The sequence below is a fragment of the Sebastes fasciatus genome, chromosome 16 (assembly GCF_043250625.1).
Source record: "Sebastes fasciatus isolate fSebFas1 chromosome 16, fSebFas1.pri, whole genome shotgun sequence".
Classification (NCBI taxonomy): Eukaryota; Metazoa; Chordata; class Actinopteri; order Perciformes; family Sebastidae; genus Sebastes; species Sebastes fasciatus.
In genome coordinates, this window is record NC_133810.1 from 25,544,285 (window position 1) to 25,571,792 (window position 27,508).

The following is a 27,508-nucleotide window of genomic DNA, read 5'->3' on the forward strand; positions in this document are numbered from 1 at the left end:
TTTGTGAGAAAAATAATTCCTAGTATTTTCAAAATAGGTTGTGATTACATCACCTGGCAACAATTCCTTCTGAACAGCCAAACTGTCAGGAGACCAATCACGTTCTTCCCTCTAATTGCTCCAATCTACCTTCCCATACGGCACACACTCCCACTTTGAGCGCGTCCCCAAACATGGCCTCAACCCCGCTGCTATACATAACACTAAGCCGTGAAATGACTCCCCACAGACCCATCGTCAGTGGCACTAGTGCCAGGCCCGCCAGTGGAGGGTTAAGTAAATATTGGGCAAAGCAGCTGCTCTCAGAGTGCCATCGTCTGCCTGTGTTCCTGCCTGGTCCCAGCCTGGTATAAATCACACACAGCAATTAGTGCCACACTGTCCCCCTGCCCTCGTTAAACAACCCTGCCTGCTGACGAAGCCCATAAACACCAGACACCGGCATGCATGGGTGGAGGAAGGAGGGACGGACGGATGGATGGATGGACATTCGAGAAGGGTCAGTGTTGCAGAGAATGAACTGACTTTTTGGACCAGCGTTTTTAACATAAACTAGCGTGATCACTGGACGCTGTTCACTCCGGTGCTACTATACTAACGATTTAACAAGACAGCCATTCTAGCAGCTCTGAAAGCTGTGCTTTGAACTAAATGCTAATGTCAGCATACTAACGTGCTCACAGTGACAATGCAACATGCTGATGCTAAGAAGGTAGAATGTTTACCATGTTCACCATCTTAAACTTAAAACTAAAAAGCTAATCGCCGCTGCACTGCACAGCACAGCACAGCACTCATACAGCGTTTAGCGCTGGCAATGCCATCCATCGACCAATTGTTGCGGGACCTCGTTGTCGCGGAAGCGGAACCGCCACCCTCTGGTTTTAGCTCTGTCAGCACTTGTTGCCGTTGTTAGCAAGCCCCCAGGAAGAGCGCCGGTCGTTGATCCCAATTTTCGTAGTGGCCAAACGGTGGTACTACAACTTCCGTGTCAGTCACGTGATGCCATTGGGCCCAAAAATACTTTTTCCCATTGACTTACATTGGGAAAGAGACGTCTGTAACTCAGCGGATAATTTTTTTTTAGGTAAATCAACTCCCAAGTACAAACACTCTAATAGCCCTCATTTAAATCATTAGGTCATAAAAGTTGTTAAACGCACTAATAGCCGAATCCAGAGTTATCTCCCTTCCTCCGTTCATGTGAATGGGAGGCGGAGTCAGCACGCCGTGACGACAGCGTGCCGTTGTGACCCCGTGACCGAGCCATGTGACCGAGCGGACGCTACTGCGCCTGCTCCATGGGCCCAATGGATGTGGAAGATCCGGGTACTTTTCCAGTCGAAAGTCGAGCCATTTTGGCATCATGCGCCACTGAGCAACTTTCATAGGAATGAACGGGGCCCCGCCTCCAACGCTGTATCCAGTTCTCTTAATACATCCATGGTTGTTAGCACTGTCTGAGACAGTATTTAAAAGCTGCAAAACACAAACCTAATGCAACAGGTCTGAAGTATCCAAGAAGAAGAAGAATCCACCAGCAGGTGATTCCTCCAGAGCTACTTTTTTTGCCAGACCATTTAAGGTGTGCAGCCTTCATAGAGGATCAGAGTAGTGTCTGGCAAAAGATCAACTGTGCAATTAAAGCATTGGTTTGTGGGCTGAGTGGCTGCACTTTGTTTAGTAAAAACCTTTCAAATCAGCGAAAGAAACTTGACCAAATCAGCAAGGTCCTCTGAGATGACAGGAACATGCACTATTTTTCTACAGTAAATGTAACCATCGCAGTGTCGGATCAGAAAACAATTTAATTTATGCAACAGCGATTTGTAACAGATTTAGAAGGCCTGACTGACAAATGATGTCCTGCTGACGGGTTCGTCAGATAACAACGTGTCATTCTTGAGGGCAGTTATTTTGTAGTTTAGTTTGGAAGACTTGTTGGACAGAGAGGGACTTGGAGAGTGAATGGAGGCTGCATAGCTAGCTCAAGATGTGATGGACTTAACTTTTAATGAAACTAGGGCTGGGTACTCGATACCTTTAAGGTCAAAACTTAAGATCGAAACTTCTCCAGTCAACATGCAAACAACCCCTTTTGTGCCCAGATCTAAAAAATAACGTTTATCTTTATGGTTTTTGCTCTCTGTGATTGGCCCACTACCGCAGCAGCTACAAGGGGTGGTCGTTTTCAGTGGTAACCACTGTATGGGCGCTGTGCTGTGCGGCGGCAATTGGCTAGCCGGTGGGAAACACACACAGCTTCCATTCACATGATGGGTATCAAATAAAGTACTCTATTGCTGTGATTCTCAAAGTGGGGTCCATGGCTCTCTGTCAGGGGATCCGCGAAATAATTAGCTATAAATTATAATATTTGTGCTGTATCATTAAAAAGTATCTACAGATGGGGACCATTTTCGCCATTAAAACAAGCATATTGTGTCCATTACTCCCACCCACGTTAGCGTTGGGCCAATAGAAACTCTGATATCATTGTGACACATCAATCTGTCACGAATCAGTCACTTTTCACGTACGTTTCAATGGCATCTAAGAGTACAAATGGTAGTAAGCATTATGCTTAATTGGTGTTACGATTATGATGGGGTACTTGGGAAAATGTTCTTCCCCTTAAAGGGGTCCCTGGGCCCAAAACGTTTCAGAACCCCTGCTCTATTGGTATCGGTATCACTTTGACGGTACTGGTATTGGGAATGGCATCGTCATTTTTTAAACAATAACCAGCACTAAATGAAACACAAAAACAGAAAAGCAGTTCAGGCAGATTCTTGACTCTAACGGGCATCATTTAGGTAGGGCAAAGTGTGATCCTAAACACGCAACTGAAGCTTATTTGATGGTACAAAAAGACACATCATTAGGATATATGTTTCCTCTGAGTTGTGTGCAGTTTATTTTATATATTTGTATTTATTTTACATCTAATATGCTGAATGAGTTGATCAAATGGTGATGAAGATTTCTTCGCTTGGCAGTGACAGCACAAAGATCACGAATTGTGCCTTTAAGAGCAAGTGTGCCCTGCTATTCTTATTTAGCTTATTATATGAATCAAGCAGCATGAGCCAATAATGGTCTAATTTATGATGCATGCTCTGAAAAGTGATAATCAATGATCACTGAGCTGATTTTTTATAATTCATCCACTGTGATGCCCCGCGATCTAAAATACCCAATTAAGCCTTCAATGTAATTTAGCCGACAACAGCTCGTGAAAGGACTAAAACAGCGTCTGGTGAGAGGAGAAATAGCCATCAGCACCCCTATTACCATATTGCTCTAAATTACCACAATCACCGGGGGAGCATTTAACATGCCACCACCCAGTGGAAAAAAAAAGTCCCACAAATAATGTCAGAACGAATGTAACTGATTTACATTCTGCTCTCTTTGTGATTGTGCTACCAGTTGCTGTTGTGTCCAGGGTAATTAGGAGGTAATGAGAGTGTAATTGGGCATTGGGCACATTTAGAGACGGAGAGATGGTCCCTGACAGACAGACAGACAGACAGACAGACAGACAGACAGACAGACAGACAGACAGACAGACAGACAGACAGAGAGGGGGAGCACTCAGGTGCTGAATGACTTGTCTAAGGGATGACGCTGTATGGGCAGACTTTCCAACACCACCTCCACCACCACCACCACCTGAGTGCCACTCACAGACGACAAGGCAGAGGAGAGGGGGATGAAGGAGGTGGGAGGACTGATATGGAGGAGGGGGATGGGGAAATATGGCTGGAGCAGGTGGAGAATGCTGGATAGCGGCGGGGGGTGCTACCGGTGCTGTAAATGTAAGAGAAAAAAAAAAAAAGACCGTTTGGTTTGTACACATGTGGTCTTATTTAGAATTCTCTTTTATTTCATGTCTTTATTCCCTACTGTTTGTTTCTTCCCCTTGTTCTTTTTTCTCTTCCCTTGCCTTGTCTGCTCTGCGGTGCGTGCATAGATAAGAATTGTAGAAAGGAAGACAATTGTGCAACAACAATCTTTCTGAAATATGCCTCCCCCCAATTTCCCTTCTCTCTGTCTCTGACAGACTGAGACAGTTTCTCCTGTTTAGGTGCATTGTGAGAGGGAGAAAGACGGAGAGAGAGAGAGAGAGAGAGAGAGAGAGAGAGAGAGAGAGAGAGAGGTGAGCTGGTTACTGTGGCAACCAGGAGAGTGACTCTTAGGCAATGGCATATGCATAGGGGGGGAGAGAGAGGGAGATAGAGGAGGTGGAGAGAGGAGAGTGGTGCTGGTGAAGGGATGTAGTAGAGGGAGAGGAGGGGAGGGTGGTGGTGGTGATGGGGGGGGGGGGTTGGGGTGGAGGAGGTGGAGTGCAGGAGGCAGATCAGAGGGAGGTGTCAGTGGGTTACTGCGCACAGAGAGATTCACCCTCTATTCCTACCCTGGCAGAAGAAAGGGAGGCAGAAACAAAAGGAGCTGTCTTTTGAATGGTCGCTGTGCTGGATTGGACTGTCAGCGCTTCTTCCTAACAACCTCACTTAGCTGGCTGCTCCCACTCCCAGACACTTCCTTACTCTATGTCTCTCTCTGTGTGTTTCTCTTTTAGAACACTGCACGCTTGAATCCATCGCAGGTGATTCTCAGATTGAAATTTACCACCGATAACTGTTAATCGTTGGGAATCAACTGCCGGATTTGAGCATTAACATTAATAAAATCTACTTTGCACTTTGATTGTAAATGATTTCAATTAGGGCTGCAACTAATGTTTATTTTCATATTCGATTAATCTGCTGATTACTTTCTTGATTATTCTATAAAACATCAGAAAAGCTATTTCACATTTTCCCCTAACCCAAGGCATCAAACGTTTTGCTTTGTCACACCAACAGTCCAAAATCTAAAAGATATTCAGTTCACTATAATGTTAAGATGACAAAAAGCAGAAAATTCTCACATCAAATGTTTCCCATTTTTGCTTGATAAATAACTTAAAGCGAGTCTGTGTAGCTTTTGAAAGAACAAATAACACATTCTTCTTCTTGTGCTACTGTTAAACTATGCTAGCAGTTGCTATTATTTCATATATGTAACTGGTGGCCACATTGGCTACTGTTCTGTCTCTCTTTGAAGCAAGACAATGTAACGTTTATTGAACAGCAGCCACGTTGGCTACAAGTGACGATTGTGGGATAATGATATATAAAAGTATTAAAACATAGTGTAACACCAGCACAAGTAGAGGAGAATCATAATGTCACCAAACTGGCTCAGTAATGTCACTTTCACAGAAATATCTACCTAAACTTTGCAAACATTAGATAATATTAGCCACGATAAGTTAAAGGACGACAGAGAACCAATCTGACTGAAGCGGAGGGACAACAGCTGCTGATATGGCAGCCGTGGCTGAAGCACGATCTAATGCAAAACACAAAGCATAAAGTAGTAGTAAGATGGACCTCCGAATGGAGGACAAACTTGTTGAGTTGTGGCAACAACACAAGAGTTTATTTAACGTGTCTCCATGACTTCATCCATTATTTTCCTTTTTTTCTTCATGAAGTTTCAGTACAAAGTAGTGCAAAAACTTTGTTAATTCTTCCTGCCTGTTGTCTGCCATGTTTGTTTAAAGTTACGTTTGATCGTGAGATATTTTGAGATACAGTACATTTAAAAAAAATTTGTGGTTTTCTCACATTTTCAAAATCTGTTAAGATTTGAAAAGTCTTACATAATGTGGGCCAGCCTTAAGGCAGTATCAGCAGATTGTACTGAACTGAGTAAAAGTGTGTTTAGTCGCTTGTGAATTCAACTTTTATTTTCAAGAAGAAGAAGAATGTGTTATTTCTACCTTCAAAAGTTACATATTGTCACTTTAAATGATTAAACAACTTACAAAATAGTAGCCGATTCATTTCCCATCCATCTAGTAATCAATTAATAGGGCACATTTCGCAGCTAATTTTAATAATATACCCAACTCGTACTACATCTGCATGCAGGACGTTTTGAAAGTTACCGATTTTGCCCCATCTGTCATGTAAACTTGCCGTTTTTGCTTAGATAAGGGCAATTAACCTTTTAACTCTTTCCAGAGGCGTTATGACTTTGCTGGCCTGTTGCGAAGACAAGAGGAGGATGATAGTAAGTACCCTCTGACCTTATGACAGGAGCCCACAGAGAAACAGACTGCCAGAGACAAACAGAGCCATGGGGTGGGTGTAATGAATATGCTGCCCCCTATGGTGGGGATGACCTTATAAACAACAACAAACTGTCACTGTGGCCAGGCCTGCTGGGAGCTGCCCTCTGTGCAAGGGCAAATGGCCTGGAATTCACTGGACAGGACTGCCAAGGCTCACAGTTATTAGATGTTATAACACAGGACAAGCCTCTGGGCTGCATGGGTTTATTGTACACTGATTTTAACAATCAGTCAATCTGAGTGAGAAATGAAACATTTAAATTCGTCTCCACAACCAGCCGATGAGACCACATGTGTCAGACGTTGCACACATTAGTCATTTTTTCTCTTTCACGACACAGCATATTACTGACATCATAAGTTATTTGTTGTATTACCCAGGTAGATCATCAAAAGTCTCATCGATGCCGCTGTGATAAATGCGCTCCTACTGCGTCGTGTAACGCTAAGTGACTGCTTTTATTATACAAGACAAGCTACGCCTGCAATCGCTGTGATATCAGCCAGGCGTTGGGAATCAAACAGCAGAGGAGAGACATCCTCGCGTTTCAAGGGGGACTTTCATGTCACCATGAAGGAGACGGGGAGGAGCTGCGGTGGAGGGTTAGAAGTCAGAGCGAGGCATATGGCATCTTGAATTTTGGGCGATGAGAACTGACAGGTTAACTGAACATTTGGCGGGGGTAGGGATGCACAGGGAGAAAAAGGGTAGAGGGGAGGTGGTGGGGAAAAAGAGGTGGAGGAGGTGTGTGTGTGTGTGTGTGTGTGTGGGTTCTGGTACATGTGTGTGTGTTTTGGGTGGGAGGGGTAGGTGGGTAAGGTTGCTAAACACTTCCATCTGTTCGTATCCCGAGGCGCTACTAGGGCAGTTAGCTACTGTCTTATGCAGATGAGGTGTTGCTGTGCCGGCTCCTTCCTCTAACAGCAGATAAATAATGATATAAATATATAAATATATTTGAATAATAGGAATGGCAGGATGGGGAAACAAGGAGCAGCAGGGTCAAGCTGTTTCCTAGGGAGCGTTTGCTTTTTACCATCCGATGATCACAGCTCTCTCAGGATGTGCGAGTGCCGCAACTACGTCCTCATTAGGGTTTGCCTTCCTCTGGGCCCCGGCACTGTCCCAGGAGAGGAATCTGCTTAACAGGGGTCCTCTACGCACATTGACATGCATTATATGAGCTATGAAGATATAGTCGACTTCTACGCAATACTGATAATGTCACTGTGTATTTTTTTTAGGGCGTTTTTTTCCAGTTGATATCAGTGTTCAAAGTACGAACATGCGGTACCTCAAGTTTACAAGAGTTATAAGATGTTAATATACACTACGTGTTTTGTTTCTTACGTTCTAGTGATACACTGTAACCCATTTATTATTCTAAACACTAGGTAATTGGTTGGTGGGGAGGGGAAAAAAAATCTTTGTAAGTGACACATTTTATGTTAAAGTGGCAGTAGGCAGAATACTTTTGGCATCACTGGGAAAAAAATCCATAATAACCTTTCAGCATATTTTAATTCAAGTGTTCTGAGAGATAACTACACTTCTGCACCTCCTCATGGCTCTGTTTTCAGGCTTTAAAAAGTATAGCCTGTGACGGGAGACTTTGGCCAATCACAGGTCATTTCAGAGAGAGAGAGAGAGCGTTCCTATTGGCTGTGCTCCGGCTGGTGGGCGGTGATTGGTATTTCCTCAACTTGATCTCAACATAGCTGCCGGGTCACAAACTTTCTCATTTTACAGCTAAACAGTACACTACAAGATGTTTCTGAAAACATTTGAAGCGAGAAATAGGCATTACAGTAACAGAATATTGATTCATATTTGATCAGCGCTGCCTAGTTTGACCGTTTGGTCGGAGTTCGCGAGTGATTGACTCGCGGCTCTCAGAGATGGAAGCTGGACGGCAGACTCTAGATCAGCTCTGACTGGTTGTTTTCACCACAGAGGCACATGATTTTTTCCAGAATACCGGTCTCATGCACTGTACTGTCAGGATATAGTGACCGTTTTATAAAAATAACTTTTTTTAAATCATATTTGCTCCAATTCTACCCACTGCAGCTTTAACAGTGGCTTCTGGCTTCTTTAGAATAAACATAATTAAATAGTCATTGTGACAGTGACAGTCAACATGTTGAAAAGACAGAAGACTAACTTCAGCCACACAACATTTGCAGGATCCAATGTCACAAATAAAAAATTAAAAAAAAGTGTGGTTTAGAAAATGTAGTGTGTTTTATAGACCCTCTGTTCTTTAGACAAGTAAAAAACAATAGGGCTGCACGATATAAGGAAAATATGTGATATGCTAAAGTAGGGCTGGGCAATATGAAGATATATTGTCAAAACGATATAAAAATGTGTATCGTATGTATTTTTCTATATCGTTTCTATCGTGATATAGGCTAGGTCTATATGTTTCTTTTTTCAGTATACAAAAATAGGCTTTACCATGTGGTTATTTCATACAGACTATTTATTTTGAAATGATCATAAAACATGCTATATCATGATATACATCGTTATCGAGACATGAACTGACCTATATCGGGATAGAAGACTTTGGCCATATTCCCCAGCCCTATGATAAAAAAAATAAAATGAAAAAAGATATTATTTCCAACATTCTTTTATTGAACATTGATCTGAACACAAAATGCACCAATAAAAAAAAAAGAATGATAGTCACATATTAAATTGCAGTTTACTACTGATACTCTCTTTCAACTAACTAAAAAAATCAATGCAATATCACAGTGTAAAATAATAATTAATTACATCATTATAATTCATTATTATTATGATTAAATAGCAACCCTGACGGTGCATATACATCTATAAAGAAAATAAAGAAGAGTAAAAAAAAAGATACATTATAAATAGAAAAATATGACATTGCGATGATGATAAAAAAACGTTATATTGTGCAGCCCTGAAAAGAAAAGGAATATACATACTTTGCATGAACACACAGTGGGGCAGCTTGCAGTTTGTTTATTTTATTGAATCCCCATAAGCATCTGCTATAATAGTTGCTAATCTTCCCAACCTACACTATGGACTTTTCAGATTGAAAAGGGTTTTAAGGGGTAAGTGAGTGAGATTCTTGCAACACCCACATCCCTGCTCTTAGATACAGTCATGTAATGTGTGTGCTCCCACTAAATGATCGCATATTCAAATGAGGATAAGGAGCTTTTGTTGGAATGAGGGGGATAGGAGGAGAGAGAAAAAAAGGTCGAAGAAGTGGAGGAAGGAAAAGCAAAGCCCGGACTGATTTGAATCTGGTAAACTGTCAGAGAGAGGGATTACGCCACCAAATCCCTGGCGAAAATAGAGGCCCAAGTTATTTACTAGCCTTACAACCAGCTGCAAACCATCTGTACTTAATTGTAAGACACAAACTTTATGAAGATCAACGGGGGATTTGGCTACAAAGCCTCTTAACGCCGCTGAATTGGTGTCCCTGCTTCGAGGGAGAGTATGGGAGGGTGCTCGAGACATGTCACATGTTCTTTGGAGGACATGGACTCCACTGCTCTCTCTCTCTAGTATCTATCAGGACCCCGTCCCACATAGACAAACCATGTGTATTGTTAGAGTAAGAGAAGAGGGAATGCAAGGGCAGGGAATTAAGACGTGCTTTACAAAGTATACAACACCTCTAATTGCTTAGACAACATATACAAGACAGACACATTCACACAGATATACACACGACCGGCCATGGACGGCATCAAAACATTTAATTGGCTTGAGCCTGAATTGTTTTTAGCACGAGGCCGGTCATGGGATCCCGATTAGGCACGTAATTGACCCGGCAACCTACACTTAGCCATGGAAATCAGCGTCGGGAAGACAATTCCTAAGAGTACAAAACCTGCATGTGGTGGCATTGTTTAATGTAGGTCGCTGTGCATTATGTTGTTCCTGGCAGCCATCTGAAGACAGGAGATAAGAAGTCCTGTCCAAGCCACTGAATGGCAGGTAGCCAGCTTAATCCTATTTAACAAGATCTGGGCTGAATCTCGGGTGGGGCGTGTTGGTGGGGTCACACGAGGAGCCCATCGGGGTCAGGCTGTGGCTTTGTGGGAGGTGTGCTCCCGGACATTGGGCATCTTAAAAACACAATGCACACCACGCACACCGCTCTGCCTGTGCTCCTCCCTAATCGCTGAAATAAATGCAGATCATGTGCTTGTTGTCAATTTCGTTAAAAAAAAAAGATTTTGTTGCTGAAGAGAAAGAGAAAAATAAAAGAGAAAAGACTTCCCTCCTCGAGTGCATCACTTCTAAGAAACTCAAAGAAGGGTCACCCAGGAACAAATACTGTGGGTTCTAAGCTGCTGGCCGCTTTAACTCATTTATTTTCTTCCGCTGCGCTAATTCCTCCCATCTCCATATGTTAAGGGGTGGAGAGGGGGGCGGTAGTGTGTGTGTGTGTGTGTGTGTGTGAGTGCGTGTATGGGCATACATGCAGGGGGTGTCAGGGATTAGGCGATCCTGTCTGGACATACGCCTTGTGTAATCACGCTGGAAGGGCTGGTCATTGTGCATCTCTGTCCAGTCTGTGGGCCCCAGGATACATCATCATAACCCCAATGACCACCCACCCCCCAAAAAAAATCACAAACATAGGACGTATTGTGTTGTAGAAAATAAGGAACTGTCTGAGCTGAAGTACATTAAAATACAAAGCAGACCAAGAAAATGTCAAATTGAGTAAATAAAACTATATAAAAGGCCCCGAACCTAAAATAAGATCTGAAACTCTCACATACCGTAAATTCAGAATTATTTTTCCATGTTTAACTTTTACCTTTATATACTTTACATATATGTATTTATTCTTATATCTACATTGATATGTTATATTTACTTATGTTTATATTTATCTAACCGCTCAGATTATCATTTTGCTTTTGCATTTACTTGTGTGATTTCCCCTTTTATAGATACATATCTTATGAGCATTGTTGAAGGAACATGAGACCAAAGATTTTTTTTACTGCCAATGACTGCTTTGCTGGAATTGACAAATGACAAATAAAGAACCTAGAACCTATAGTTGAAATGTGGACAAGACACATTGAGATTTGCTGATGCTGCCATATGCAGGGATGCACCGATACCGATACCGAACATCGAGCCGATACTGACTCAAATAGCTGGATCAGGTATCGGTGACAAAAGGGCTGATCTATTGAATTCAATTCTATGTTTATATACTATATACATTACATACTGGACTTTTAATTCCTGTTTAAGTTTTGACCAATTTGTTGCTGCATCAAAAAGGTTTACACTTGAATTGTAATTCCTGTTAATTTTGAAGATTTGTTTTACCGATTTGCTGATGAAGGATTTATTATTTTAATAATAAATACAAATTCTGTGAATTTATATCTATGTATTTATTTTTATTTTTTTTTGTTTTACAAAATTAGGAAAGCAATGTTTAAGTCAAGCCTGATGTTGTCTTACACATAAAAGAATGATCCCAGTCACTTCCGCACAGTGAGGCACACAGATTATTGATTAAACACTGGTATCGGATCGGTACTCGGTATCGGCAAATACCCAAAGCCCAAGTATAAGTATCGGTATCGGGACTGAAAAAGTTGTATCGGTGCATCCCTAAAGCTAATGAGACTAATTTCTTCAGAGTTTTACAACAACTGCATCACAGAAGCTATAAACTATGCAGCAAACAGCCTACAAAACACAAATAAACACCGTTCAGATATAAACCAGAATCCACGAATTGTCACCCTTTAAACACGCTCAGTGTAGGTTTGTCCTCCGCTTGGTCACATCATAACTTGTAATAAACCTTCACCCCCGCCCACCCCTCCGCCCTCTACCCTCTTCCACCCCTCTTCATTAGTAGGTATAATCCCTGATGGCCCATCTGCCAGACGCCAAAGCCACAAAACACAGAGCAAACAAGCCTGGAAGAAGCTGGCCATTATGGGGCCTCTCTGAATGGGCCGGCTGATCACTTACATAGACGGTGTGTTTACTCAGGCCCTACACGCTGCACACTACAGCGCCGCTATTTTCACACAGATAAGGAACTATATGAGCTTCATGGAGAACGATTGTAGCCGATGAGCTTTGCACCTGCCTCTGGAGAGGATAGATGTGTGTGTGTGTGTGTGTGGAGGGAAGGACCTATGGATCCTCTCACCTCCAGCTGAAAATACAGACTTGTAACATGAAATAAATTGCAGCTAAACCTTGATACACTGGATGCTTTATTTTGATTTTGTATTATTTGCTTGTTTAACGCAGTAGAATTGGATCACAACTGTTTCAATGTACCTCATGCTTTCCCTACACAAACAGCTTATGCATTTAGACTGATACAACCCAAGCATTCAGCTTCACTTTGTCCTTTTACTATACAGTATAAAGGGCCTCCACCACATTAATAATGTGGTGTCCTAAATGGTCTCTTTCCAAGCTTAAAAAAAAAGAAAAAAGCCTGGGTTAGGAATCAAAAACGGAACTGTGCTATGTTTTCATCAGCTCGTCTTTTCAATGTTAACTGAGAGAGCCGGCACTGTTCTAGCAACACAGACTGACGGACACAAAATGGCTGCCTTGGACTGAAAGAGGCAGTGAGCCAGAGCAGCAGCAGCAGCAGCAGCCTAGACAGAGCAAACCTTTTACTGGTCTCCCTCTTTCCTCACTCTTATTGAGAGAAGATTAACAAATTGCCAGTAAACCACCACTTGATTGCTTTTTCTTCTCCCCCTCCACCCCCCCTCCAATAGTCCCGCAGTATCACCGTCGACACGTTTAGGGGCTGCAGTGTGACCCCCTTTGCCGCCCAACCGGGATTACATTGTGGAAATGTAATCCTGGTTTGGGGGGCTAAAAGGATCAAGGCGCGAGAAGACACAATGTAATCAGGAAGAACGTCTACACCCCAAGAATCAGACGGCAAGATAAATCCAAGCAGAGGTTTATCCACAGTGTCAATTAGAACATATGTTGGGACGCATTAATTGAGGCATGACACACTTACTGGATGCTGGCCGCTCATGCATGCTGAGGACAACACACATTTTAAAATGTAATACATTTATACACTTAATAGATTATTATTGTTATTATTATTCTTTATAAAGTATAAAGCTACTAATTTCTTTAACGCATTAACGCAACTTGCAATTTTTAGGTAGTAGCAGGCTCAGTTTAAAAAGTTATCTAGCTGGTATCATATGAAACTAAAAAACCTAAGGAATCCATCGGCACCAACCATGTCTTACTAGCTTTATACGAAGGAGGCTAAGTGACGCTCCAAACTTTCGCTAAATTTTGGCGAGGAAAAGCTGTCATGGCCATTTTCAAAGAGGACTCGTGACCTGAAAATGGGTTCTGTGGGTACGCACGAGTCTCCCCTTTATAGACATGCCCACTTTATGATAATCACATGCAGTTTGGGGCAAGTCATAGTCAAGTCAGCACACTGACACACTGACAGCTGTTGTTGCCTGTTGGGCTGCAGTTTGCCATGTTATGATTTGAGCATATATTTTATGCTAAATGCAGTACCTGTGAGGGTTTCTGGACAATATTTTTCATTGTTTTGTGTTGTTAATTGATTTCCAATAATAAATATATACATACATTTGCATAAAGCAGCATATTTGCCCACTCCTACGTTGATAAGAGTATTAAATACTCCCTTTAAGGTACATTTTGCACAGATAAAAAATGTGCACAATCGATTGACAGCCCTAACTTATACACTTAATAGTTTATAATAATAATAATAATTATTATTATTATTAATTTATTTAATAAGAAAAGGAAATATGCCAGAATATTCTTTTAATATATATTTCATGGTTACATCAATATATCGATGTGTCAAAGGCAATTTTCTCTCACAGTGTATTTGACACTGAGACACAGTGTATGCTTACAATACATTTGTGCTCAAGTGTTGGAAAAATGAGTAAACAAAGCTGATGAAGTGAGGAAAAATGTGTGTGTGTTTCTTCCCCTGTGTGTCTAAATGGCTGCACAAGGTCACATGATCTGGTCTCCATTTTGGAGTGCCGTGCGTTTGTGCACCTGAGACCGGCAAAGATAAACACACAGCTGTTAACTACACATATAAGTTTAAACCTCAACCAACACTGCGAGCACAGCTTAGATAAATCAAGCTAAAGTGAAAAAAAAAGAAGAAGCTGGCTAACATACAGTGAGCTTAATAGCTGCTGAGAGAGAGGAGGCTTATCTTCCCACCACAGCTAATATGAGCTTCTCAATTAGATGAAAGGCTCTCTCTCCCTTTCTCTAATTTTTTGTTCAATTTCTCCAGGCAATTTATTTAGGGTGGGGAGAAAAAAAAAAGAAAAGAAAAAAAAAAAAGGAGAGGAACCCGAGCAAACCGTATTGGCCAAACGCACGACGAGTCATAGCAAGCTCCAGCCAATCAGGCAGAGCTCACAGCGTCAACTCAGGCCCTCAGCAACAACATGACTATTTACTGTATGCAAGAGGAAAATCTATTTGGGGTTCATCGCTGCACGTCCAACAAACCACACACACAAAAACATTATATTCATGCGTCTTTTTACATGAATATAATATATATATTAGATTTGCATTTAAAATCTTATTGTCAGTGAGTGTGGGACAATGCTATGTGACAACTAAACCTGTAATATTATTTTTGTTAGCTGCAGAAAGATCAGCAGCACCAAACATGCAAATTAAACATGTTTCCTTAGCTTTCAGAAGCCTCACTCTGTTTTCTGCATTATGGATTAACGGGGATTATGCAAAGGAGCCTTTATTCGTTCACTTATCAGTTTAATTTCTTTGTCCTGTGAATTATTTTTACACAGACTCCCTCCGTATTGTATCTCTCTCTATAGTTGCCGAGTGGAACTAAAGGATTATCCAAGCATTTCCAAAAAATTAGGTTTCCTCACTTAATAAATAATGTAAATAGTTGGTTGGCAAGACCAATAAAACATTTTCTTTGAATGTTTTCAATACCAGGAGTTTGTATGTAGAATGTAATTCTTTCAACCCATTCAGTTCAAACATATAAATACATCTTGAACGAAATATTGCATAATTATTTTAAATCTGGCAATTAAATAACAGGAAAGTCTTGGTTATTATCCCATTAAGTAGCCCTACAATGAATATAAATATAACTGCTTTAGGTTTTAATTTTATTAAAAGAAAAAGAAACATTTAACAATTTAATCTATTCCTAAAATATTATTAATATTTGATTTAATAAATAGGACAAACCCCTACATTTTAGAGCAGCTGAAAATATGCATTTCTTTTTGGCCTTGAATATGTAAAAAATTTGCTTTTCATTTTTTTATAAAACATTTATATACTGTCAAAAATATGAAATAATATTATTAAATAAATAAAAAAAAATCTTTACAGTTAATTAAAAAATCTTTATAGCCTATATAATTATAATTTATCTTTTAATTCATGATAATTAAATGAACGTATTGAGCACAAAACATCCACTTTCTGTTTGTAAATTCAATCAGTTTAGTTGATAAATTAAAACCATAATGGTGAAATGTTTTTATAAATAACTAAAGAAAATCTTCCTTTAAATCACCTTTAATAAACACATGAACAATGTGGCTTGTCTCTAGGCTTCCCAGATCTGCTGGTCGCAACTGATTCTTAATCATCCTTTCCCACCATCTGCTCCTCCACTCTTTTTTCACGAGTCAAGGTTACACATCACAGCTCGAAAAAACTAGTGCTGCAGGAGTGTGTAGCGATACATGACAGGGCACCTGGGCAAAGATGGGCAACGCGTGCAACATGCATTGCTTGGGGGATGTCACTTCCCTCGCTGCCTGAGATGCCCATCTATCAAGGTGATTTCCCATGGCGACTCGTCTTGGAGACACCTTTCCGCAGGTCACCTTTATACTCGCACCACTGAATTAATTCACTTCATTATTTGTAGTTTTGATTAGCATCGCGGAGCAGGAGGAGGAATCTTCATTGCCATTATCTTCTGAATGACTTGCATGACAGCCAAGGTTGTTCTTTATTTATGTGCAAATTTTTCTTTTAGTTACACATATTTAAATTCTTATGCAACACAATTTTCCCATCCTACTTGCAACTAAGATTTTGTGGTGAGAAAACAATGTGATTTAACTGAAAAAAAATAAAATCTCTGAATGATATAATAGCACAAGCCACATTTGAGGCCTGCTGAGCTTTTGCACGTAAACAACCGTGATTTATTGAAATGTTAAAATGTCCGTGTCAACAAAGGGAGGCACCGGGCCGGCGTGGCCTCGCAGCACAAACAATCGCACGTCAGTCGGGGCGATGTGGTGATGTCCAGTGACATTTCATTTCTTGCTAGTCCCTCGTTATAAGGATGTGAAACTGAGGGCTTTGCATATCATGAGTCTGCATTAAAGCTCAAGTCATGATGTTTCTCCCCTCTTTCTTTCGCTCACTTCCTTGCCGTAAAATGCAGCACAGACAGGGATAGAGAGAGAGAGAGAGGGATGTAGAGAGGGAGGGAGGCTGTGAATAGGCAGAGTGAGTGGCATGCATGGACAGCCCCTCTGTCTCTCAAAGACACTGCAGCAGCTGCATGCACGCGATAAGAGCAACCATTCACAGCCAACCCCCCCTTCCTCCTCCTACACACCAAAACACACACACACACACACACCAATACACGCTTCTCCTCTCCCTCTCCGTCTCTGCATCACACACACACACACACACACACACACACACACACACACACACACACGTTTATATGCACATCAGCCTCTCTGCAGGTTCCTACAAAGATGCTGAGATTTCAAGCAGCCTTTGTCGCCAGTCAAAGGTCTTCCCTGCAAATCATTTAGTTTTTTCATAATTTCCAGTGACGTCAGAGTACAGCGGGGTTGAGCATGGATGAGACAGAGAGGTGTAGGGGGAATCACCTTTCTTTCTTTTTTTTTTTTTTTTAGCGCTGACAGAGAGCAATCACGTAGCGCTCAGCAGGCAGCAACACAGGCGTGTCTACAGCGCGGGGACTGACGCTCATCTAGCTGTCCGCCACATCCACCACTGAGTCTGATGGGTTTTTTTTTTTTATGTGGCATTCTCTGGTGATCTCACATACAGAAAGATGATTGGTTAAATGCCTGAAAATCACTATCTCAAAATGACAGCGGGATGTTTAAAGCTCTATCTCTGTTCTGTATTACGAGGTCCTGACATCTTTGCGCCACCTTTATGCCATCAGAATTAGAATCAGGTTTATTTTTAAGTATATTCATACATGGAATTTGACTCCGGTTTTATGCAGCTCTCTCAAGGTAATTACACTGAATAGAAATAACAGCTATAGGAACGACAATGGCCAACAATAAAATAAGAATACAATAATACCAATTTAAATAAAATGTCTATATACAAGTAAAGTGTTCTGTAAACAAATAGTGCAAAGAAATAAATACTGAATGGATATACAAGGACCGGATGATTGATGTGAAGATTCAAGTCTATTTTATTTGTATAGCCCAAAATCACAAATCACAAATTTCCCTCAGGGGGCTTAACATGTACATAAAGTGACAGATGATATGTACATATTTCAAAAAGGGTGCATTAAATTCTGTAAATTATAATCTAAAAATGTGTAAAAATGTGCATTACAGACTGTAAATTATAATCTATAATGGCAGCAGTGGATATTTGGTGTTAAAACGCCAAGTTGCTTTTCGGATTTTCAAAAGTTCCTCCCTGGTGTATGTAAAAGTATGGGAGAGTGCATCACCGAGGCTGCCACTCGTGGGGCCACCTTAGATCTGTGTGCCATTACTTGCTGTGAAGTAGGTAAGATAGTCTATGCACCAAAACTGCAACTTGCAATATGCCACCTTGCATTCCTAAGATGTTTAGGCTTGAATGCATCATCCGTGTCATGTTGCTTCCTCCCATTTGGACAGGATATAATCTTTATGGACCAATATGCCTCCATAAACAAACACACAACCTGCCCCCTGCCTGGCACTATCACCGGTTTAATATCCAGCTTTACATATAGTTGGAGCCTCAGCACCTTATCATAAATGCAACAACAAATCCTTTTTTTTCCTCCAATATATGCCATGTGAATATATCTAACCACCAGTGACATCCATGCCAATCACTTTGATCCACTGATAACATCCAGCCCCCCAATCCATACAGTCCACGGAATGTCTAAGTGCCAATTAATCGGTGGCTCCGTCCACGATTAGCTCATGTTGCGCTTATAGCTAATCTGTATCTTGGCAGGGAGCCACGCATGACCTGGCTTCCATCCAGGTCTGCGAGCCGCGGAGGAAGCAGCTATGAGCTAGCCCAGCACAGCGGCGAGCAGCCTGGAGAAGATGTGCCAAACTGCGGCGGCACAAAGGAGACCTCACTGTTTATCAAAGATTAAGCAGTGTTTAGTATCTCTCCCCCGACCCTCCTCCTCCTCCTCCTCCTCATCCTCCTCCTCCTGCCTGCGCTCAAATATACGCATGCGTGTGCGCGCACACACACACACACACACACACACACACACACACACACACACACACACACACTCCACCACCTCCAGCTCACACCCTAATTGTTCCCAGCCCCGAGAGTTTAATAAAGAACAAATTGCGGTTATTGGTGAGCAAACAGCACAGTACGGAGGTGGGAGTGTGGGAGTGTGATCATTGCGGCGCCAGTGCAGTAAAGAGACAGAAAGGGCATCAGCCAATTTAACTAATATCTCTGTCAGTCTCGGGCTGAGACTGGAGCAGCAGGCTGTGTGGGGAGAGATGTGCTGAGCACACAGAGCAGAATCTAATGCTCATGTTTTACAGCACTGCTGGACACTTGTGACACATTTGTAATAGATTGATAGGCATTTTATTATAACTGCAAAAATCATAAATACAGTCATGTTTTCTACCTGTAATGTTGTAATGAAGCATTCATAACGTCGCCTCACTGTAATGTAAGACCTAATACAATCATGATACCATGATAGCATACCAACCATGACTTATTAGACATGTCTGAAATGACTACAGCCGTTTGGATTCCAATGCAGGGGGGCATTGAAGCAAAATAACCATTACTTATGCTCCTCTTCCAGAGGGATGCTCATATTTCATTTGTGGAGAGGTGGACAGTTACAACTATTACATCATTTACTCATTCAAATTCACACGTGTGCACTAACTGTAGTAATAATACAATGCAGAAGCTTAGTTTCATTTTATTTAGGGCTATCAAAGTTAACGCAATAATAACACGTTAACACAAATTAATTGTAATGCCATTCATTTCTTTACCACATATATGCAACTTGGTTGTAGCGGGCTCAGTTTTAAACCTAGAGTAAAGATACTGGCATCATATGAAACTAGAAAACCTAATGAATCCAATCCGTGTCGTACTAGCTTGTCGCCTGAATAACATTACAAACTTTCGCTAAATTTTGGTGAGGAAAAACTGTCATGGCCATTTTCAAAAAGGTCACTTGACCTGAAAATGGGTTCTGTGGGTAGGCACGAGTCTCCTCTTTACAGACATGCCCACTTTATGATAATCACATGCAGTTTGGGGCAAGTCATAGTCAAGTCAGCACACTGACACACTGGCTACAGTTTGCCATGTTGTGATTTGAGCATATTTTGTATGCTAAATGCAGTACCTGTGAGGGTTTCTGGACAATATTTGTCATTTTTTTTGTGTTAATTGATTTCCAATATTAAATATATACATACATTTGCATAAAGCAATCATATTTGCCCACTCCCATGTTGATAAGAGTATTAAATACTTGACAAATCTCCCTTTAAGGTACATTTTGAACAGATAAAAAATGTGCGATAAATTTGCGATTAATCGCAATTAACTATGAACAATCATGCAATTAATTGCAATTTGTAACACATTTTTGAAAAGTATATGTATGTATAATTATTATATTTTCACTACAACAGGTCTATTAAGCCTTATGAAGACTATAAAACAAATTAAAATCCATAAACCAACATTGCAGCTACCCAGGTTAGGTTAAAAAGAATTAGTCAGTGGTGGTCATCTTTACAAAATGTTTTACAAATTAATAATAATAACTAATAAATACTTATATCTATCTATGCATAGATTGTGGCATATCAAATTGTTTTTAAGTTACAACATTTGATATCGTTTTCATCAGGCTCAGAGTTTTTTTTAACCTATATCTTATCATGCTGCCTGCAACCTGCCCAGCCCAAGTGTATCTACCCGTCATGTTCCCATAATGCTTTGTGGCAGCTGCAGCCAGATTCATGCACACAGGTATTGATTTTCTTCCCAGTTTTTTTTTTTTTTCCTTCAGTGCAACCCTTTATTTATCTCGCTAAGCCCCTGCCACTGGGTGTGAGGAGAGAACCGTCTCGCAGCTTGTGAGAGGACGCAGCGAATTCAACGTGAGGGACGCTTACCACATAACCTGGATTTATTTTCATTTATCTGTCATTTATCTGCCACCGCCGCTCTGCTGCAGAGCATAATCCTGCTCTGTGTGGGATGCATGTGTAGGTATGCATGTGTGCGCGTGCGCGCGTGTGTGTTTGTGCTGTCCGTCCATCCGTCCATACAAACACTCCATTCTCCACAGGCCACCTGACCCATTTTTCTGTGTGAATAACAATACTCCAGCCAATCATGGGCAGACAGAATGGCGAATGCTGGAAAAAGACTCTACATCCAGCCTGTCACACGTCAGAGTCCCAACCCTGCCTGTCGACAGAGTGAGGCAGGGATGGAGAGAGAGAGAGTTAGTAATCCTCTCTCTTCTCTCCCCCTCCTTACCTCCCCTCCTTCTCCCTCTACATCTCCACCACAGAGGGACCAGTAAAACCATTACCCACCCACCCTAGCCCCCAGCTCAAGATTGTGCTGCGCCAATAGCTGTGCTTCCTACATAGCACGCTAAGAAAAGGGCAAAACCGACAGCGAGCGAGCTGCAAGGCTGCTCCCAACAAAAGACATTCATTACACCACACTACCTCTGGCTACAACACACAGTATACTGTATATATAGCAAATGATTACCTCCCATTCTAAGCCTCTGGACAAATGTTTACAGTAGGGCAACAGTGATACACGAAAGTCACTATCCCTCTAAAAACACACTTCAGCTTTGATGCGATTGGGCACCTTGCAATTCAATATTAATATCAATATTCAAGTTTTTTAACACCAGGCCATGGAAAAAAAACGTGAGTCATACACTTCTTGGGACTTTTACTTTGGAAATTATCTAAATTGATACAGTAAAAATGGTTGATTTTCAGCATGTATGTAGTCAGAGATGTCCTGAAGTCAAATATATCAGTCATTGTCAGGCATCATTTATTATATTTTTTTCCAGCAACCCAAAAATCAAAGAATCTTTTTAATTCATAAGGGACATGTAATGTTTTATACTTCTGGTGAATGAAATCCAATCAATCTTATTTCCATATATGTATTTTGTATATACTAGCTCTCCCTGTCAGCTCCGTTCTCTTTACACATCCATGAGAGCTCCATCGGGGCCATTTGAATGCAAGGTCGCTGTTTTCTACTATCTCGTTACGGCTCAATGCGGCCGGTTGTTTTGGTTGACAGATACGGAACGGATATGACGTCACGTTATTCAGACTACAACAATAAAAGCTAAGTAACTTCCTTCTACCTCTGCATAAACTCAAATGAAGCAAATATATCGATTCTTCAAAAAAATCGTGATACATAGGTGAATTTTTTTTCCCACCTTTCATACCAGTCCGGCTTTGTAGCTGGCTTGGAATGGAGGAGAAACAGTGGGCACTGTGGAAACACATGATAACGTCCAGCAGCCTTTTGATACTAACTCTTGATATTTACTTCAAGGGCCCATTATACACAGCCAATTAAACCGACATAGTGTGGCTGGCTCTCCTCCCTCTCGGCGATGGCTGCGGGGGATCGAGACTGGCTGCAGAAGGAACTCCAACACACATCCCAAATGTCAACAAACAGGAAAGAAACTGTGAAATGCACAAGATGGCTCAGCAAATGGCCAGACTGAAAGTGTTAGAGCAATATCCTTTAACAACTACATGCTACAGTACCAAACCCAGCAGCACCGGCGATGCTTAACATACGATATTAACTAACTATAATCAATGGTGTTCATTTGGAAAAAATAAGTAGATATTAAAGGCGTGTTTAGATGTAACAGTTCATATATATATATATGTGTGTATGTGATTGTGATAGAAACAGTGCAAAGAGGGAGCACGAGCAAAAAGAAAAGAAAAGATTGAAACGACGGAGAGATGAGGGAGAACCGAGCAGAGCAAAGAGAATCTGTGTGATGGCCGACGGCCCTAGTGCTCAGCTCGTGTGCTGAATGAAAAGAAGCCCCTGTGTGGATGTGTGTGTGTGTGTGTGTGTGTGTGAGAGAGAGAGAGAGTCTCTGCAGTAGTGCTGGGGGGTCGGCCCCCTCTAAGCCTTACTGGTGCTAAATGCAGAGCAAGCAGCATCAGGCCAAGGCAAATGACTACAAGGCCTCCTCAGTGACTGCAGCGCAGGCTGCACCTGGGGAATGGCCTTGCACAGCAACACAGCCGCAGCCAGCCACAGTCCATCACAACGCAGCCAAGAAAGCAAGCCTACAGGAAGTACATACATTTCTACAAGACCTGGTCCATAACCAGCCCAGTCGCACAGCAGTTTGTGTAATAGTCACGAAATGTAATGTATTGATTCGTGTACACAGACACAAATTTCAAATTTTTTTGTGATGGTCGGTAAAAAATCAATTTGTATGTAATCCACGTAATTGTGAACCAGGAAGCGGCCAACGCCGTGTAGGGAGTACTATATTGAGTTTCATACTGCTGTGAAATAAACACAAAACAATCCATCTCATATCTTCATTTATATCATGCAAATATAGATATAGTATTGCCCTCCTGATGATGGGCCTTCTTTAAGAGGCTTATTATACAGTGCAATGACACATTTCCCTCTATTGTGTCCATAAATGGTAGAACACCAGTAAACCCATCACAATCAGACTTGGTCCTGATTGGCTCCCTCCTCTAAACAATAACTGAAATCCTCTTAGTCAGGACATTTTGCAGCTTTTGAATTGATGCATTCCCCCGACTTGCACTGATGCTCACATAGATAAATGAATGTCAAACATTTTATATTATTGAATACAGATGCAAATAGCAAAAATGACACACAACTGCTTTCATAGTTAGTCAAAGCTAAGAGAAACTAGTGTTTGTATTCCAGTCACAATTTCAAAGTAATTTCATTGGACAAAGGGATTCATAAGTCCAAGAGGAGGTTTAGCTGTGCGGGCATGGCTAACAAGAGTTTAGCCTTCTCCTTGCTTCAACACATTTGGTTAAGTTGCTGCACAGAATAGAATACAAAATAATATCTATCTTTATTAACAAGTGATTTGGTTTAGTGCTGTATTAGTGGGTGGAAATGAGAAAAATAGGTCCAGTCCGGTGAAATAAACAAAATTGTTCCTAAAGCAAATTAGCTTGTCAAAAAATTTCTTCCAACTATAAAGCAAGAAATGTCTGTCTGTCTGCCTGTGTGTCCTTCGCATATCTTGAGAACCGTTCATCTGATCTACTTCACACTTGGTGGGTGTATTGCTGGGAGACCCAAAGACGTGCCGTGTCGAACTTGGTGCAATTTGCAACACGTTCAATATTAATAAACTTTGAAAAAAAACAAGCGAACAGTGCTTTGTGCAGCAGCGGGGGCGGGGCTTCGGGGCTCTGCAGGCAGAGACAAGCAATTCGTCTACAGCGGGCAGACCGCGGCTCATTGACTGCAGTGACTTTTGCTGCTAAATGCTGGATATACCGAACTCTTCTTCACTTCCCTGGAGTCAACGAGTGGACAGCCTACAGGAACAGCGCCCCTCTGCCATTGTTTACGTTTTTGCCATACTAAGTTATAATGTTGCTGGCAAAATACCTCCACTAATTAAATCCATGCTCTACTTTATAACCACAGTGTTTATTTCAAAACAAGTGACTAATGTGTCCATTTAGAAATCATTACACCAGCTAGGTGTATTTCGCCTATGTTTCTGACCGCAAGTCGCCAGACTTTGGTGTGTTTTTTCCCGTGAAGGAGAGTTTATTTCAACGATGTTTCTGAGTCGCTGCGACTCCCACGCTGTGTGACGCAATTATGTCATGACAGATGTATTGCTCAGGACCCAAGGTAGTTCAGTGTCGAGTGTGAAGTTGTTCGTAATGCCGGGTACAGATTTTTTGCTGGTTCTTAAGATTTTCTTTCCAGATATTCCTGTGGTGTGAGGTATGTTAAGAGTGTTTTTTACATCCCCCGATCAGCTCGGAAGTCGATCCTGGCCACACCAATTTCAAAACCGAAACCGCTGCTCCGCCGCGCACACCGGCTGTGAACGCTCCATCCCCCGCACGGCGATTACCTCATTAATGTTGTGGTTCCCTTATAGCATTGAGTTTAAATCTGAATTATTGCCAAATAGGTGCTTTTGCTTTTTTGCTTTGACATCAAATCCTCCATCATCTTGTCTGTCAACTCTCTCTCGTCCGTGTGTGAAATCTGACTCTTGCTACTCTGTGCAGCGCAGCAGAAACTTTTACTTTCAGTCTGTAGCGTTCGTCATCCGACTATGTATTGATAGCACGGCGCTGATATGCCAAAATTAACTAAATGGGTTTTTTTTCTGAAAAAAAAGTAAAAATGACGGTTAGTATTGTAATCAGCGTGTGCCCGATCACCATGTAACACCGACAACGGTGGCAAGCCTATCCCGAGGACATCCGATGACGCAGTCACGTGGGAAAGGACGAAAGCCAATAGAAAACCAAGCTGACTGAAGCTAATGCATGAGCTAACGTGAAGCATAAAGTCGCAGTAAGACGGACCTCAGCAATGGAGGACCATCTTGTTCATTTGTGGCAACAACACAAGTGTTTATTTAACATATCTCCATGACCTCATCCATCCACCCTTCGTGAATTTTCAGTACAAAGTAGTAACATCGCTAATTCTTTCTGCCCGTCATCCGCCATGTTTGTTTTCACTAAAGTCACGTTTGAACGCGAGAGAGTCAGGACTCTTGTTGTTCATGAATTAATCTGTTGGTGTGGTGTGCTGTTTTGGCCAAATCGTTGCTCTCCACACACTACAGGAACAAAACTGTTGAATTTAACATAACATGTCCGTATGTGTGGGGTCTTAAGATTTGAAAAATCATTTAGTGTGGGCCAGCCTTAAGCAGCAGGCAGCAATACCACAGGCTGAGCATTTGGCCTGTTCCGAGCAGGCATGTTTTGCGAGGGCACTGCCCTACTGATACTACTGTAAGGGAAATACATTAGAGAAATGAAACTGCGCTGCCTCATTAGCAGATATTATCTCTTTTTCCAGTGAAACAAGAGTCAAGAGCATGAACTGGATATTTTCTACAGCGGGCTCTGTTAAAACCCCAGACCACTATAAAACCACTATATCAGACACCTACACCACACTGTTACTTTTATTGAATGTCCTGACTGAATGCATTTTTCATCATAATTTTCCATTCTTTTCTAATGGACACCAGGGTTCTTTAAGTGGTGCTTTGTTAGTCTACCCTGCAACAACTCAGAAACGTCCAGTGAGACTTACAGTACATCATGCTACACCTTCCCAGCTGAAAAGCCAATTGAATTATTCATGGCAAAGACAGAAAAGCTATATATCCCAAAGTTTTCTTGTTTGAAGTCCAAGTGTTGTTATTATTTTTATTCATAAAAAATTAAAATGTGGAAGCTCGGTCATCGAGATGAGGAGTAAAGCCATCTTGCATCGAGCTGTCAGTTAGTGTGCATATAGACTCGCAGACGTGGACACACACATAGTGCACTTAAAGTGTGTGTAGTAGAGGATGAGGGGAATGGACGGTGCGTCAGTAGGATGCGTGCACTGAGACGTGAATAAAGACCATTTGCTCATGGATTCATAGGCTTCCGTCATCCATTATTTAGCATGGAGAAGAGCAGTGGATTGGTGGCTGGGTGATTTTTCTGACAGCGTTTACATGGCTGATGGCTACAGATGTGATGAGTTTTACAGCTCAAGATAAACACTTTGTTTTGACAGTGCAGAAACTTTTTTTCTCTAAAAGATCCAGCATTCCAAAATATCCAGTCAAACTGTGCAGCCGTGCTGCGAAACGATTGAACTATCCAGTGATACGTTCAAACACACGAATATGCGAAATGAGAAAACCTACAGTATATAGTCCATCCTTGTGTATACCCATATCTGAAAACATGCTCGCGGCAAATCCATTTACGGACAATTAAGAGATTGCTTTAGATTTCAACATGGCCGATTTCGCCTCAGCGGACAAATGTGAAACGTCAACAAAAAAAAAAAAAGCAGTCGCTAGCCAGCATTTGCCCTCCATCCAAAAGCAAAATGACATTAGCTCTTGTCTATTGAGTTTGCTAAATGCCCCACATAAAGTGAATTTGCCCCCCAGGGCTGGGAAACAATCACGCAGGCGAGCGTTCCATTTAAGTGATTTGAATGATCAGAGTGCTGCAGTGCTTCCTATCAACCAGAGAAATGGGTCAATACACTGAGACTAAGTGACATGGCTGGCAGCCTGCGCTCTCGTGGAAGACCAGGCAGAGGAAGAGGAGCGGGACCTCACTGTCATTGGGTCAGACAGATGTGGATACACAGACACAGACACACACACACACAGAGAGAATGGGCCTGGCTAGCTGGTACAAACAAGGCCTTTTTGTGGGCTCATGTCAGAAGATTTGTACAATTAGTTCAGTGGGCAACTCCGGGGTCTGAGAAGTGAAGCCAATGCGGAAGTGTCTTAATCTTGCATTCTTTCTAACAGCCAGCAGGAAGCGACTCCTCTGGTTGCAAAAAGAAGACAGATTGTATAGAAGTCTATGAGAAAATGAGCCTACTTCTCACTTGATTTATTACCTCAGTACACATTGTAAGTTTATGGTCTCAATCACTAGTTTAAAGTTTTCTTCTGCATGATGTTAATTTAGTAAATTATGGTCCCATTTAGAGTCAAATAGACCATAAAGCAGGGGATGCTTTAGGGCGGGGCTACCTCGTGATTGACAGGTCGCTACCACGGTGTTGTCTAGTCTGGGAGTTGTCCGTGTTTTCATCTTACAACTTTAACCCTTTCACAGTGTGTTTTCAGTTCATGAAAGTAAATTATAACCTTATTGGTT

General features: G+C 41.6%; 1 protein-coding gene across 5 annotated transcripts in view; it reads right to left on the bottom strand.

The window, feature by feature from the left end:
* dscama (Down syndrome cell adhesion molecule a) overlaps positions 1-27,508 on the bottom strand; it is a 116,322-nt gene that overhangs the window by 60,684 nt on the left and 28,130 nt on the right. For 3 of the 5 annotated variants that reach the window (XM_074610031.1, XM_074610027.1, XM_074610028.1), the window contains exon 4: positions 8,740-8,778. The exons of the other annotated variants lie outside the window; for them this stretch is intronic. In XM_074610031.1, coding sequence (XP_074466132.1) covers positions 8,740-8,778 — 39 coding nt within the window. The remainder of the gene's footprint in view (positions 1-8,739; positions 8,779-27,508) is intronic. 5 annotated transcript variants of the gene reach the window in all.